General features: G+C 41.8%; 1 protein-coding gene across 2 annotated transcripts in view; it reads left to right on the forward strand.

Annotated features, from left to right (window-relative positions):
* The window catches only part of SEC23IP (SEC23 interacting protein), a 69224-nt gene that overhangs the window by 36687 nt on the left and 15066 nt on the right, over positions 1–17471 (forward strand). The window contains exons 14-17 of one of the 2 annotated variants that reach the window (XM_056552444.1): positions 14976–15131; positions 15259–15361; positions 15453–15638; positions 15719–15878. In XM_056552444.1, the coding sequence (XP_056408419.1) occupies positions 14976–15131; positions 15259–15361; positions 15453–15638; positions 15719–15878 (605 nt within the window). Of the gene's footprint in view, positions 1–14975; positions 15132–15258; positions 15373–15452; positions 15639–15718; positions 15879–17471 lie in introns of those variants that run through there. The other variant, XM_056552445.1, reaches the window with a different exon arrangement.

Raw genomic sequence — 17471 nt, forward strand, 5'->3', positions numbered from 1 at the left:
CCTGAGGGGTCTAGTTTCCAAAATTGTATGCCATGTGGGTTTTTTTTTTTGCTGTCCTGGCACCATAGGGGCTTCCTAAATGCGGCATGCCCCCAGAGCAAAATTTGCTTTCAAAAAGCCAAATGTGACTCCTTCTCTTCTGAGACCTGTAGTGCGCCAGCAGAGCAATTTTCACCCCCATATGGGGTGTTTTCTGAATCGGGAGAAATTGGGCTTCAAATTTTTAGGGGTATATTCTGCTATTACCCTTTTTAAAAATGTAAAATTTTTGGGAAAACAAGCATTTTAGGTAAAAATTATAATTTTTTTTTTACATTTGCAAAAGTCGTGAAACACCTGTGGGGTATTAAGGTTCACTTTACCCCTTGTTATGTTCCCTGAGGGGTCTAGTTTCCAAAATGGTCTGCCATGTGTTTTTTTTTTTTTTTTTTTTTGCTGTTCTGGCACCATAGGGGCTTCCTAAATGCAACATGCCCCCCAAAAACCATTTCAGAAAAACGTACTCTCCAAAATCCCCTTGTCGCTCCTTCCCTTCTGAGCCCTCTTCTGCGCCCGCCGAACACTTTACATGGACATATGAGGTGTGTGCTTACTCGAGAGAAATTGGGCTACAAATAAAAGTAAAAATTTTCTCCTTTTACCCCTTGTAAAAATTCAAAAATTGGGTCTACAAGAACATGTGAGTGTAAAAAATGAAGATTGTGAATTTTCTCCTTCACTTTGCTGCTATTCCTGTGAAACACCTAAAGGGTTAATACACTTACTGAATGTCATTTTGAATACTTTGGGGGGTGTAGTTTTTATATATGAAGACCCTTCAAATCCACTTCAAACCTGAACTGGTCCCTGAAAAATATCGAGTTTGAAAATTTTGTGAAAAATTGGAAAATTGCTGCTGAACTTTGAAGCCTCTGATGTCTCCAAAAGTAAAAACATCTCAACTTTAGGATGCAAACATATTGTATATGTGAACAAAAAAAAAACGTATTCCTTACAAGCAGAGAGCTTCAAAGTTAGAAAAATGCAAAATTTTCAAATTTTTAATCAAATTTACGGATTTTTCACCAAGAAAGGATGCAAGTTACCAAAAAATTTACCACTATGTTAAAGTAGAATATGTCACGAAAAAACAATCTCTGAATCAGAATGATAACTAAAAGCATCAGAGTTATTAATGTTTAAAGTGACAGTGGTCAGATGTGCAAAAAACGCTCCGGTCCTTAAGGCCAAAATGGGCTTGGTCCTGAAGGGGTTAATGATCCTTATCCCATCATATCTTTATACTGGTGTTTTCCTATTGTGGGTGAATGGTCTGATCCCGTCTTAGCTGACTGAATTATCTATATACTAATATCACCTATTGTGAATGGCTGGTTCCCATTTTATTTATATACTAATGTCCCCTATAGAGAATGGTCTGAACCCATTTTATCTATATCCTGGTGTCACTAATTGTGAATAGTCTGATCCTAACTTAACTATTTGCTGGTGCCACCTGTCACTTTATATGTCTATGGTGAATGTTGGATCCTGTGTTATCTATATAATATATATAATATATATAGGGGTGTGTGTGTGTTACCTGTTTGTGATCTGTCTGTGATGATGAGGAGGAGACTTCTGAGAAGTGATCTCTACAGAACAGGAGGGGTCAGTCTATAGTGAATGGTGGATCCTGTGTTATCTATATATAAGTGTTACCTGTCAGTGTAATCCTGTCTGTGATGATGAGGAGACTGCTGATAATTGATCTCTACAGAACAGGAGGTGACAGTCTATAGTGAATGGTGGAGGATCCTGTATTATCTATATATAGGTGTTACCTGTCAGTGTAATCCTGTCTGTGATGATAGGGAGGAGACTGCTGAGAAGTGATCTCTACAGAACAGGAGGGGTCAGTCTATAGTGAATGGTGGATCCTGTGTTATCTATATATAGGTGTTACCTGTCAGTGTAATCCTGTCTGTGATGATGAGGAGGAGACTGCTGAGAAGTGATCTCTACAGAACAGGAGGGGTCAGTCTATAGTGAATGGTGGAGGATCCTGTGTTATCTATATATAGGTGTTACCTGTCAGTGTAATCCTGTCTGTGATGATGATGAGGAGGAGACTTCTGAGAAGTGATCTCTACAGAACAGGAGGGGTCAGTCTATAGTGAATGGTGGATCCTGTATTATCTATATATAGGTGTTACCTGTCAGTATAATCCTGTCTGTGATGATGAGGAGACTGCTGATAATTGATCTCTACAGAACAGGAGGTGACAGTCTATAGTGAATGGTGGAGGATCCTGTATTATCTATATATAGGTGTTACCTGTCAGTGTAATCCTGTCTGTGATGATAGGGAGGAGACTGCTGAGAAGTGATCTCTACAGAACAGGAGGGGTCAGTCTATAGTGAATGGTGGCTCCTGTGTTATCTATATATAGGTGTTACCTGTCAGTGTAATCCTGTCTGTGATGAGGAGGAGGAGACTGCTGAGAAGTGATCTCTACAGAACAGGAGGGGTCAGTCTATAGTGAATGGTGGATCCTGTATTATCTATATATAGGTGTTACCTGTCAGTGTAATCCTGTCTGTGATGAGGAGGAGGAGACTGCTGAGAAGTGATCTCTACAGAACAGGAGGGGTCAGTCTATAGTGAATGGTGGCTCCTGTGTTATCTATATATAGCTGGAGCATATATGTGGAGAGAAAAGAGAAAGAGGCGCTCTCTAAGTGCATTCATTTCCCAATCAGTAAAAACTCACATATGTAAGTGAAAAAATATATTCAGAACAAAGGTGAGATATCTCACTCACCTTTCAGTGTTGCGCAGCAGGCTCAACACTGTAAAGCACATGTATTAGTATATAAACCCAGTCGGTCCTTGCAGCAGCCTTACGTCCCGGTCCCGGACATCAGTGATGGCGGTCAGGTAAAGTCAAATGGTGGAGAGGTGTAAACCTTTCTCTAATGAGGATCGCACGGCGGCGCTTGCAGGAGGCTGTCTGTCACGTATGCACAGAAGCAGCGATGGTAAAACCAAGCAGGTTTATTGGTTTAAAATACAATATAATGGTACAATGCAGACACAATGGCCCTCATTTACTAAAGGATAACCAACACTTTTTCTCGGTTATTGCGCCTAAACTTTGGTCGCATCCTGCTTGCGACCAAATCTGCGACTTAAATTTAGGCGCACAACCTACATTTTCTTAAACACTCCGAGATTTTTTTTGTAACCTACAAAATGGGCGTGTTTTACTCCAAAAGGGGCGTGAACCCGACAAAAAGAGAGAAAACACTCCGAGTGGGAAGAAAACTCCCAGGAAAACCGATGCGTTTTGGTTCACAGAAAACCGACAGCTCAGAGCTGTCGGTAAATTCCTCAAAACGGAGTGAATCCTGCTACCCCCAGCATGGAACAGGGTCTGTTCCATGTTGGGGGTAGTAGTAGAGGGGCTGGGGATTGATCGCACCGGGTCTCACTTCTGAGACCTGATCAGATCAGCAGGGGAGCGGGCGGCATGTTCCAATCTCCTGCAATGTACAATAAACTTTCATTTTTAAATTTCCCACCAGAAGCCCTGAATGGCCGGGACTGAGGAGCCAATCAGGGCTCCTGGCAGGGTTTCAATATAGAAGTGCTGTGGTGGGCAAAGATGTATAGAATCGCTAGGGGGGTATATATCTGGCCCCTTCAGCGTTTCTATATATATTTCCCCCTGCTGCGCTATATCAAACTTGGTGCCCGCTGCGCTTGAATAAATGTACTGCCCCCCCCCAGCGCTATTATATATCTATACTGACCCCCGCTGCACATATATATATATATATATATATATATATATATATATCCGAAAAAATGGTGCAGCACTCCATAAGTAAATCCAAGGTGCAAAAAGATTTATTCACTTCACATCATAGCATCGCAACGTTTCAGATCACACAGGATCCACAGCTCATACAAACACACATTAGGGGGTAATATATACCCAGGTGAACATTTCAATCATGATATAATAATTATGGTGCCAATTAATAAAAAGTTTACAAAAAGTGCATATTTAGTGCATCATATTACAAATATAAAACATTAGTGCAAAGTATAAATAAAGTGCGTACATGTGTATTAAAATCATTAAAATAGCTTGAAAGATGCAATGAATATTATACAAACATAATCAATTGCACACGTCCGTCATATTCCATAATCCTACCCATGTGTGGCGAACATAAATCATAAGCGCTGGCACGGAGAAGATCCAGAGATCATTGGGCGTTCATGTGGTGATCTATGATCAAATAAAAAAATTTATTTTCTTTAAATTTTTTTTATTTCTTTCTTTTGTATTTTATTTTTTTATTATATATTTTTTATTTATTTATTATATTAATTTAATTCCCTGCGTTCTGCTTTTTCTTTTTTTCCTTTTTCTTTTCTTTTCCTCCCCCCCCCCCCCCCTTGTATTATTATTTTCGAGTCTTTTCAATGTTATTTTTGTATAACTCCGGGACATGTTGTTTTTGCCCACACAGGTCCAATATTACTGCATCTTAAAGAAAAACATTTTTTTCACATATATAATTTTTTTACACTTTTTCATACAATATTATCTATAATTGTACTCACTATATATTTTGTAGTCACATATATAGATTAGATACAAATAACATGGCAGATCTCCTAATATACCAATATATGATAGATTATGTCCGACCGAGTATCATGGAGAGAGCACAAGTTGGCGTTGCTCATCTCCATGACGACGGTCATGTGATACAAGAACAACACAGTGACGCGGAACACGTGATCGGGTGAGTCAGCTGACATCCCCACACAGACCCCGTCCCTGCACGTGCGCAGTAGAGATGGCCTCACGCTTGCCGGCGCCATTATGCATTACAACAGGTTCCTCCGTGCCAGCGCTTATGATTTATGTTCGCCACACATGGGTAGGATTATGGAATATGACGGACGTGTGCAATTGATTATGTTTGTATAATATTCATTGTATCTTTCAAGCTATTTTAATGATTTTAATACACATGTACGCACTTTATCTATATTTTGCATTAATGTTTTATATTTGTGATATGATGCACTAAATATGCACTTTTTGTAAACTTATTGTTAATTGACACTATGAATATTGTATCATGATTGAAATGTTCACCTGGGTATATATTACCCCCTAATGTGTGTGTGTTTGAGCTGTGGATCCTGTGTGATCTGAAACGTTGCGATGCTATGATGTGAAGTGAATAAATCTTTTTGCACCTTGGATTTTCTTATGGAGTAGTGGCTGCGCCATTTCTTTGGATGGATTCATTTTGGGACTTTGATCAAGTTCATTAGGAGCTGGCACCCGACCATTTTTTATTAAGCTAAGTAGTGCTGCAAAACAACCTTTTTCCTTTGTGTGTGTGTGTTTGACCCCCCCCCCCCCCCCCCCAGCTGCGCATATTAATATTCATGCTCTCCCTCCCCTGGCTGCCAATGAATGAAAACTCTATTAGCGGCGGGGCGGAAGGCTGCTGCCCGCTCACGCTACCAAGAGTTTGTCATTCATAGCGGCATATCATGCTGTGGGGGTCAGACATATGGATATATATCTGACCCTCACAACATACATATACAAATGCCAATTGGCAGCAGCAGCAGCGCGAGCCTCCGCTCCCTGCACTGCTTTACTTGTCATTCATAGCGGTGAGCCGGCATTTGTATATGTATGATGTGAGGGTCAGATATATATCCATATGTCTGACCCCCACAGCATGATATGCAGCTGCTGCCCGCTATGAATGACAAACTCTTAGCAGCGTGAGCGGGCAGCAGCCTTCCGCCGCTAATAGAGTTTTCATTCATTGGCAGCCAGGGGAGGGAGAGCATGAATATTAATATACGCAGCTGGGGGGGTCAATATATATATATAAATATGCGCAGCGGGGGTCAGTATATGCGCAGGGGGGGGTCAGTATAGATATATAATAGCGCTGGGTCGGCAGTACATTTATTCAAACACAGTGGGCACTAAGTTTGATATAGCGCAGCAGGGGGAAAGATATATAGAAACGCTGGAGGGGCCAGATATATACCCCCCCCCCCCCCCCCCCCCCCCAGTGATTCTATACATCTTTGCCCAGCACAGCGCTTCTATATTAAAACCCTGCCAGGAGCCCTGATTGCCTGCGATCAATCCCTCAGCCCCTCTACTACTACCCCCCCAACATGGAACAGACCCTGTTTTCTGTCGCACAGAATACATTTTGTGCGACAGAAAAAAAACCTGCGACAGAAAGAAGGGGAAATTGGGCGACAGATAAGTAAATAGCATCAGAAAAAAAAGGAGTAAAGGACTTGCAAAAACACAAACCGACACTCCACTCTTAGTAAATGAGGGCCAATGCGTTTTGCAAGGATCCCCTTGCTTTGTCAGGACTTGACTAAGCAATTGCGAAACGCGTTGTCTCTGCATTGTACCATTGTATTGTATTTTAAACCAACAAACCTGCTTGGTTTTACCATCGCTGCTTCTGTGCATGTGTGTCAGACAGCCTCCTGCAAGCTCCGCTGTGTGATCCTCATTAGAGAGAGGTTTACACCTCCACCATTTATCTATATATAGCTGTCAGTGTAATCCTGTCTGTGATGATGATGAGGAGACTGCTGAGAAGTCATCTCTACAGAACAGGAAGGATGAACAGTAAGGCTCGGTTCAGACTACGGAATCTCCGGGCAGAAAATTTCCGCCCGGAGATTCTGAGTTCCGCCTGCGGAATAAGTCGGCGCTAGGACCGTGCGGACACTGCAGTCTCCCATAGACTGCAATGTGTTACGCAAGGAATTCCGCCTGAAGAAAGAGCACCGCCTTTCTTCAGGCGGAAATTTCTAAGCGGATTTACTAAGCGGAATTTGTGAACGGAAAACCATTCACTACACTATGCATTATAGTAATTTCTGTCGGAAATTCCGTAGTCTGAACCTAGCCAAAGTCTCAGCTTAGTTTTAGACCTGGTGATCAAAATGAAAATTGCAATAAGTTTATGATTATTTTAAATAATATAGATAGTAAAATGGAAAATAACAAAAATAAATGTATCACCAACCAGTTGTAAATAATTGTTAAAAATGTTTCTAACATTAAAAAGTAATGTAAACAATAGGTAACTTTATGAGGAACCTTTTCCCTGTAAGCAGTAAATTCATCCGCCTGCTGGGGTAAACACCCCCCCCCCCCCCCAAGAAGTAGCGCAGTCTCTATGTTCTCTGAATCAGTCTTGGAGTTTCGACCCTTCTGAATAAAGTGTTATGCCAAATACTGGCAGCATGACTTAAAGGGGTACTCTGGCCCTAATACATTTTATCCAAAGGATAGGGGATAAGATGTGTGATCGCAATCTGTCATTGAGCACCCACCTTTGCGAGCTCTTTGCATTGCTGGAGACTCCGAGTGTGCAGCGTCACACGGGGCTGGAGTATCGTGATGTCACGCCCCGCACCCTCAATGCAGGTCTACCGGGGTGACGTCACACACCCAGCGGCAGGACCCCTTTGATCAGACATGTATTAGGGCTGGAGTACCCCTTTAACCCCATAAGGGATTTTTTTATTTTTACACTTTTTTTTTTTCTCACCATCTAAAAATCATTGAAATGAGCAAACAGCAAAATCCAGCTTACCCCCCCCCCTCCCCCCCATTCACCTCCTGCATCAAGGACCACTGTGGACCACACTGTTAGCAGTAGCAAAGAAGAATTTGTCCAGCGCAGTAGCTCGAATGAAAGTTTAGTTTATTTCAAAACAGCAACACACATGGACCAGGACAGCAGTGACGCGTTTCGATCATCTTGGCGATCTTTAATCGTACTGAAACAGAGTCTCTTTTTTTGGATTGCTTATATGGGGGAGGGAACCGCCCACACAGATGTAACATGTCTGTATAAGGATAGGTGGCAGACTCCCCCACACCAAGCGAACTCCATTACAAACACTGGTACATAAATCTCCTGAACTTTATTCAATATGTTATTACTGTAGCTTTATCATACAGGAGGAAAAAATAACCATATGAAAAAACAAGTGGCGATAAGAACAATGATCATACTATACAAAACTAGGAAAAATAAACTAAAAACCATAAGGGAGCTCCATAAATATGGTTCACATGGGATTGGTATATGACTAATATAAATATAGTATATAAAAATAGATAAGTATACCAAAACAAACAGTGAAGCACATTTGAATGATGACAGACCCATCATGGAATGGATTAATAACAGGAAAATGGTTCACAAGCATAGCTTATAATAATATTGTTGATACCATTCATCTGGGTAACAAAGATGGAGAATTAGAATCATGCGGCTCAATAGTGAAGTATAGCATCGTCTTTTATTCAATCCGGCCGGACATCTTCTGTGGAGCCGCATAATCCAAAATCCTTCCCTATGGAGGAGCTTTTGCCTATGATTGCCACCTCTCACTGGGGCTCCCACTCTCTCCATTTCCTGGAGGGCAAGACTGGTGTGACTACCGCCATGTTTCTCTGCACAGTGCTGGCATCAGATGGGAACTGAAATGTCGGCCATGTCTATGGACTAGGTGAAATGTCTATGGAATATGTGCAGAGAAACATGGCGGTAGTCATCGCGGGTCGCCGTTGTTTTCTATGGCAGCAGGAGGTCAGATCATAACCTCCTGTCTGCCTGCTATGGAAGCCTGTGAGATCCAGCCAGAGTACAAATGTATTGCAGCATAGTATAACCTGTAAAAAGTGTAAAAAATAAAATAAAAAGTTCTTCAATAAAAGTATGAAGTGTAAAAAATAAAAAAAAAGACAAAATTCCCCTTTCCCAATAAAAGTCCTGTATTATCACCAAAAAAGATCAAAAACAGAAATCCTATACATAATATGTATTGCCACGTCCGTAATGACATGTACTATAAAACTATAATGTAAATAATCCCGCATGGGGAACGCCGTAAAAAAAAAAAAATAAAACATAAAAAAAGCGGAATAAAAAAGATCAAAAGGTAGCAACAAAAAATGGTACCAATAAAAAGTACAGCTGATCCCGCAAAAATAAGCCCTTACTCAATGGCGTCGGGCGAAAAATAAAAAGTTACGTCTGTTGGAATATGAATGGCAGAAAATGAATTTTGCTCAGAAAAGGAAAAAGAACATAGAAAGCGACATAAAATGGGTATCTCCATAATCGGACTGACCCACAGAATACATATAACATCACTTTTACCGCACAGTGTACACCATTAAAAAAAAAAAAAACTCCAGAAATGTTGAAGTTTTTCACAAAATATTGAAGTTTTTCACTAAAAATGCTGCATGTGTCAACAAAAATGCACCAGTTATATAAAGTACAATATGTCACGAAAAAACAATCTCAGAATCCCTCCACTCAGAAAAAGCGTTCTAAAGTTATTACCATTTAAAGAGATACCTTAAGGGGTTAATAATGTGATTTTATGGATTTTTCTCATTCTGTCTCATAGTTGAGGTTATAACCTATGTTGGAAATTACAGCCTCTCATCTTTATAAGGGGGAGAACTTGTACAATTGGGGGCTGACTAAATACTGTTTTTTCCCCACTATATGTGTATATATGTGTGTGTGTGTGTGTGTGTGTGTGTGTATGTATATATGTATATATATATATATATATATATATATATATATATATATATAATGAAATTAGGAGATAGTTTCAAGCTATTAATATATCCAGAACAAAGTTATGTGAGATTGCACCGAGCTGTTAGTATATATAGCTCAAAAGTTGCAGAAAATAGTTCCAAACTGTTTAAGTCCGGTATGGACTATTCTTATTCTCTCCTGCCCGGGCTGCAGAAAAAGCGAAAACAAACTTTCACTTACCTTCCTACGTTCCCCCGGAGCTCCGCTACAGCTGATTGGTCGGCCGGGCTCTCTTCTACCTACTTCCCTTAGCCTGGAACATCACACGGCGCTTCGCCTATCACTGTCCGCAGCGATGTCCCGCTGAAGAGCAGTGTGACGTTCTGGGCTAAGGGAAGTAGGTAGAAGAGAGCCCGGCCGACCAATCAGCTGTAGCGGAGCTCCGGGGGAACGTAGGAAGGTAAGTGAAAGTTTGTTTTCGCTTTTTCTGCACAACGGGCAGGAGAGAATAAGAATAGTCCATACCGGACTTAAACAGTTTGGAACTATTTTCTGCAATTTTTGAGCTATATATACTAACAGCTCGGTGCAATCTCACATAACTTTGTTCTGGATATAATAATAGCTTGAAACTATCTCCCAGCCGACCGATCAGCTGTAGTGGAGCTCCAGGGCAATGTAGGAAGGTAAGTGAAAGTTGTTTTTTTTTTTTTTTTTTTTTTTTTTTTGCAGCCTGGGCAGGATAGAAGAAGAGTAGCCCGTACCGGACTATTCCTTTAACCCCTTAAGGACCAGGCACGTATGAGTACATCCCTGCACCCTGGGCCTTAAGGACCAGGCACATACTCATACGTCCGTGGGAATTTCACATCCCGCCGTGCAACGGGTGAGTTTCGAAACCGGACGCCTGCTGAAATCGTTCAGCAGGCGTCCGAGGCAAACGCTGAGGGGGGTCCTGAGACCCCCCTATGTCGGCGATCGCAGAAAATCGCATGTCAATTCAGACGTGCGATTTTCTGCTATTCCGGGCTGATCGGGTCTCTGGTGACCCGATCAGCCGGGAAAATAGTGATGATCTGACCTGTCAGTGACAGCCCAGATCATCTTGCAGTGTAGGAGTGAAGTCGCAGTGCTGCGATCTCCTCCAATCCCCTGCCATTGGTCAGAACTGATTCTGACCAATGGCAGAGCAGGACAGTGGGTTGCCCACCCCTGGATGTTGCGGGGAACATGGGGAGAAGATGGAGGTCGGTACCTGCAGGAGAAGATGCCTGGGAACAGCTGATCGTCGCTGCAGACTGCTGGATCCTGGATCAGGTAGGGAAGCGACGTGGGGGGGAATGAAAGTGAAAGTAATGTGATCTTTACTGTGGCAACCACTAGGAAGGCCAAACTGCAACTCCCTGCATGCCCAGACAGCCAAAGGCTGTCTGGGCATGCTGGGAGTTGTAGTTTTGCAACATCTGGAGGGTCACAGTTTGGGGACCACTGTTACAGTGGTGCCCAAACTGTAGCCCTCCAGATGTTGCCAAACTACAACTCTCAGCATGCCTAGACTGCCCAGGCATGCTGGGAGTTGTAGTTCTGTAACATCTGTCCCTTCAGATTTTGCAATTTTCATGAAATTTTTGAAAATTGCTGTTCTACTTTGAAGCCCTCTAGTTTTTTCAAAAAGTAAAAATATGTCCATTTTATGATGCCAACATAAAATGGACATATTGTATTTGTGAATAAAAATAAAATTTATTTGGAATATCAATTTCCTTACAAGTAGAGAGCTTCAAAGTTAGAAAAATGCTAAATTTTCAAAATTTTCATGAAATTTGGGGATTTTTCACCAAAAAAGGATGCAAGTAACGACGAAAATTTACCACCAAAATAAAGTAGAATATGTCACGAAAAAACAATCTCCGAATCAGAATATTCGGTAAAAGCGTTTTAGAGATATTAATTCTTAAAGTGGTCAGTTTTGCACAAAACGCTCTGGTCCTACAGTGAAAATTCGCCTTGTCCTTAAGGGGTTAAAAAAAAAAAAAAAATATATATATATATATATATATATATATATATATATATATATATATATATATATATATATATGACAAGATTTTAAGAAATCATTCCAAACTACTAGTATATAGGGCACATTTTGCAGAAAATAATTCCAAGATGTTCATTTATATAGGACAAACTGGTTCCACGCTGTCTGCATATATAGGGCAGAATTGCAGAAGATGGCTCCAAGCTGTTAATATGTATATACACAGTATAGTTCCAGCTCACCCAAGCATATCAGCCGAGCATGGATATAGATGCTGGACATCGGTGCAAATGGATAAGAAAGGAGGAATCCAGCTCTGCAGATGCTAAGAACTTGGCTTTATTTCAGACCAGCATACATGGACAGGTAGACGGCGCGTTTCAAGCGCAGGTGCGCTCTTAGTCGTATACTGATTACACAAACACACAGGTTTATATAGGGAGAACAATTCATCCGGGTCAAGGTTTGTGGGCCGGAGGAATTGTTAACCCTTCACAGGCATAATCTTCATAGTAAAACTTGCAAGTTTATTATTATCCTTATAAAATAATGTAACTCATACATATGAAGATAAAACAGGACTTAGTAGACAGTATAGATTCAATGGTTTGAACTAGAGATGAGCGAACTTACAGTAAATTCGATTCGTCACAAACTTCTCGGCTCGGCAGTTGATGACTTATTCTGAATAAATTAGTTCAGCCTTCAGGTGCTCCGTTGGGCTGGAAAAGGTGGATACAGTCGTAGGAAAGAGTCTCCTAGGACTGTATCCACCTTTTCCGGCCCACGGGAGCACCTGAAACCTGAACTAATTTATGCAGGAAAAGTCATCAACTGCCGAGCCGAGAAGTTTGTGACGAATCGAATTTACTGTAAGTTCGCTCATCTCTAGTCTGAACAGACTAAAAATGCAAAATCACATCTTGACATCTGTTCAGACCAGACGGAATCCGCGTGGCTAAAGTGAGAATCCAAAATATTTCTCTATTCAACAACTTTTGTCTGTGTTCGCCTCCACTAATAGGAGGACTAACCCTTTCAATTGTAGATACAGTTAGAGAAGCGAAAGACCCATTGTGTTTGTCAGCACAATGTTTAGATATGGCTGAGACATTCTTAAAAGAAAAATAGGGAATATCCTATATATGCTTTTGTACCCTGACTTTTAATGGGGTTGGGGTACAACCCATGTATTGTACTCGGCGTACGGTGCCAAATTAATCCCATAACTGGTATTACAGTTGATGTACTGTTTAACATTGTAAGTTTTATTAGTGGCATAAGATTCAAACATTTTGGTAACGTGCATCACACTGCAGCATATACAGCGATTATGTCTACATCAGTATGATCCTTTATATGTAAGCCATGATGAAAAAGTAGGACGTGATGTCTGAAACAAGCTTGGAGACACCAAATGACCAATAGTCGGTGACTTGGCAACACATCTGTATCCAGATTTGGTGACACATGAGAAGAGAGGATATGACAGTATCATGACTATTACTTTAGCCGCGCGGATTCCCTCTGGTCTGAACAGACGCCAAGATGTGATTTTTCATTTTTAGTCTTTAGTCCATTCAGACCATTGAATCTATACCGTCTACTAAGTTCTGTTGTTTTATCTTCATATGTATGAGTTACATTATTTTAAAAGTATAATAAACTTGCAAGTTTTACTGTGAAGGATTAACAGTTCCTGCGGCCCACAAGCCTTGACCCGGATAAATTGCTCTCCCTATATAAACCTGTGTGTTCGTGTAATCAGTATACGACTAAGAGCGCATCCGCACTTGAAACGCATAGTTAATATATATAGGACCAAATTGCAGGAGATAGATCCAAGATGTTAGTGTGTGCAGAACAAAATTATCAAAATTATTCACATGTTTTTACTATATATATATATATATATATATATATATATATATAATAAGAGTCCATTCCAAGCTAGTTAATATATATGTAAGGCAAAAATGCAGCAATTATTTAAAAAATATTAAGTCTCGATTGCTGATGTATTATTAATATTATTAGTATTTGTTCAGGTTAGTCTCCGATATGAAACCATAGATGAAAGTTCCTGAGTTACCCAGATGTAAAATGTTCCAGGAAATAGTTAATAGAAATGAAGACAGTTTAGCAGATATGGAGCAATGCTCCTCTCAGCCATCCTTGTCCTCAGACTCTGTTGTTCAGAAAAGTCCCCTATATCTTATATTTTGATAGCCGTGGTTCCACCTCGAAACCAGAACAGGGCACAGACTCTCACCCTTTGCCCTGCACTCTGTCTTGCTATTGCACAGGTCCCAGTCACAATCCGCTCCTCGTTGCCTCTATCACGCAACCCTCACAGTAGCCATACTCTGGCAACAGGACACCGGGCCCTCTCAAGCCTCGCTCCTCTGCCCTCAAGCACAACAGGGCACAACCTCTCCTCCTGCGTCCTGGGAGCGCAGCCTTTCACCCTGTGCCCGACATCTCCTGACCTTGCCAAGCTGTTCCCGGTCTCCAATCCCCCCACAAATGGCAACCCGTCCTCTCTTGGAATGGATTCAGCCCACATGCACTGCGCGTCCTGTGCGCAGCGCCTTCTTCCCGACGGCACCTCACATCCAGCTGCTCTCGTCCACCTCTCCAGCTATGATCTTGGCCCTCTCCTTGGCTATTAGCTCTGTATACAGCAGGTCTCTGCAGTGTTAGACCTCAGTTGGCATGGCTGGCTGGCAGGTGAGCGGTGTCCTACGTCACGTCCGCTCACATGTTCCTCGTGTGAGAACTAATCTCTAGTTCTGCATCCTGATATCACATGTGATCAGTGTTATTGTTGCTCCAGCCTGTCATGGATGCCTGGAGCATAGATGCACCAATCGGATGGCAATGAGGCAGGTAAGGGCCCTCCTGCCGTCCTGTCAGCTGTTCGGGACATCACTATTTCAGCGCCTTAGTTCCACTCAGCCCGACTGAGCAACTGGGATTACTTTCTTTACATTTTAGACTCTGTGATCAACTTCGATCGCAGTGTCTAAAGAGTTAATGCCAGTCATCACCCTGATTGTGATGTCCAGCATTAGCCACAGGTCCCATCGGCTGATAGCCGCAGGGACCATACCGCTATGATGCCCGATCAGCTCCTGAGCGCACGGCTTACAAAGGGAGAGCGTACATGTATGCCCTGCATCCTGAAAATGCTAAAATAATAAGATGGGAATGCCCCTTTAAAAAGATGGCAGCCACAGCTCATTTCTTGTTTGTTTATAACTTGGAATCTTCTATGTTTTTTGCCCAGGTCTCCATCTGTTATAACTCTTTGGATTTTGAACCTGTGAACTTCTTCGCCCTTGGATCCCCCATTGGCATGTTCCTTACTGTCCGAGGTTTGACCAGGATTGATGACAACTACAGACTGCCAACCTGTAAGGGCTTCTTTAACATTTACCATCCGGTACGTTGGTGTTGGACCTGGTCCTGGCCCCTTCTGATGCCTTGTAGCTGAGTTTTCCTGGCTGTAGACTATGCCTATAGGGAGCGAGACCTTTTTAGGAAATGATACTATTGGATTTTCTCTTCAGCTTGATCCTGTTGCCTATAGATTGGAGCCAATGATTCTACCAGATGTGGATTTAAAGCCTGTCCTGGTCCCACATCACAAGGGCAGGAAGCGGTTGCATCTGGGTATGTGACTTGTAAGTAATGTTAGTAGTTTAGTTTTGCCTTTAGGATGATCTGAAATGTCCAACAATGTACAATTTCTTCTGCTGAACAGAGTTGAAGGAAAGCCTGAGCCGCATGGGGTCTGACCTCAAGCATGGATTCATCAGTTCCCTCCGCACGGCCTGGCAGACGCTGAATGAATTTGCTCGGGCGCACACGTCGTCATCTGAGCTACAGGCAGAGCTGGAAAAAGTGGCCGATCAGATTAAGGAAGAAGAGGATAAACAACAAGTGGAAGGTGACTGTGTATTTTGTATAGAACCCCTAAACTCCTATCACACCACAAAACTGACCACTACTTTCTCTCCTTAATTGTAGCTGAAAAATTGGACAGCTCAGAGTCCTGGCGAGAAGAGGAGCTGTCTGTAAAGGTCGGCACATTGAATGGCGGTCACAGGATCGACTACGTCCTCCAGGAGAAACCCATTGAAAGCTTTAATGAATATCTCTTTGCACTACAGAGTCACCTCTGCTACTGGTGAGTGTCAGGGCCCCGGAAAGAATAAAGTTAGACCTGAACAGTGAGACACTTGTGGGACATCAGGTGGTAGTTCCCCCAGGTAACGCTCAGTTGTGGTACGCCCCATCTTGCCATTGAGCAACACGGGCACCTTGGGTATAGTCCGCTGCCACAAAGCATAAAAGATTAAGAACTCAGATGCCTGTGACCTCTCCTTATCTTTTACTCCAGATGCCTGTGACCTCTCAGTGGACTGACCAAGCAAAAAGGAACACAAAAAACCCTGAGTCTCTTACCTGTACCTGGAATTTTCAGGCAGAAGCTTCTCATGGCTGTCAGATCCGATGTTTCTGCTCAAACCCCCAACCAGAGAAGCTGCACAGTGTGAAAGAGCATTGTGGGTTGAGTTGAGGACTCATGTAGTGGGTACACAGTGCCATTAAAGAGAGCTGTGATAGGGACCCCAAGTGACTGGGGGTGGGCAACTGTCTGCATTGGGGACTACTCCCCTCATGCCTAATGCCTTCTATACTTGATGCCAGGAAACCCTCCATATATGCTACAATGCATTGTTTAGCCATATTTCATACAGTTAACCTTAGGATATATGTGCAGGGCTGTGCAGTGTATTCTAGTCATTCCTATTTATGGCAATGCTCTATACCAGGTTGTCAAATAAGTCATCTGATTGTTTCCAGTCATGTAAGGCTTCATTATTTTATAACTATGTGAAGAAATAACAATTCTCTTCTGTGGAAATATACATTTCCCAAAAATTATCATCTTAAAATTACTGGAAACAATCATTATTACTCTGAAACCGCACCTCAGTATGACAACTTCCAGAGGACCCCAGCAAACATGTTAGACAGACATGTGAGGCTGGAAATCGCTAAAGAACTGTGTACACCAGTCCACACGTCCACAGATTGTCTACAAATGGAGAAAATTCCAGAGTTCTGGCGACTCTTCCCAGGAGCCAGCGTCCTGCTAAGATCAAACGTATAGATTATCCTGATAGAGAAAAGATCCTGATGATGACAAAGACCCAAAGAAGACTCTGCAGAACCTCGTGTCTTCACTATTGGAAGCGCTGTAAAATGGTTATCAAGAACACCACTGACCCAAAAACATGGTGTCCTATCTCAGAATGTCCCTCAAAGCCTCTTGGAAAAATGTTTTGTGGATAAAGGAGACAAAAGTGAAACTCAATAGCACAATGAAGGACGCTTTTGAAGGAAGTAACAGCACGTGGCATTAACTCCTTAAGGATGCAGGGTTTTTCCATTTTTGGACTTTTTTCTCCTCATCGCCTTCTAAAAATCATAACTCTTTCAATTATACATGTACAGACCTATATGAGGGCTTTTTTTTTTATTTTATTTTTTTTGCGCCACCAATTGTACTTTATAATTACATCAATAATTTCACCACAAACTTGACGGCGAAACCAGAAAAATATTTGTGGGGCAAAATTGGAAGAAAAAACGCCATTTTGTAACTTTTAGGGGCTTCCAATTCTCTGCAGTGCACTTTTCGGTAAAAATGACACCATATCTTTTATTCTGTAGGCCCATACGGTTACAAGGGTACTTCATTTATATAGGTTTT

Source organism: Hyla sarda, unplaced genomic scaffold (genome assembly GCF_029499605.1).
Source record: "Hyla sarda isolate aHylSar1 unplaced genomic scaffold, aHylSar1.hap1 scaffold_161, whole genome shotgun sequence".
In the NCBI taxonomy this organism is placed as follows: Eukaryota; Metazoa; Chordata; class Amphibia; order Anura; family Hylidae; genus Hyla; species Hyla sarda.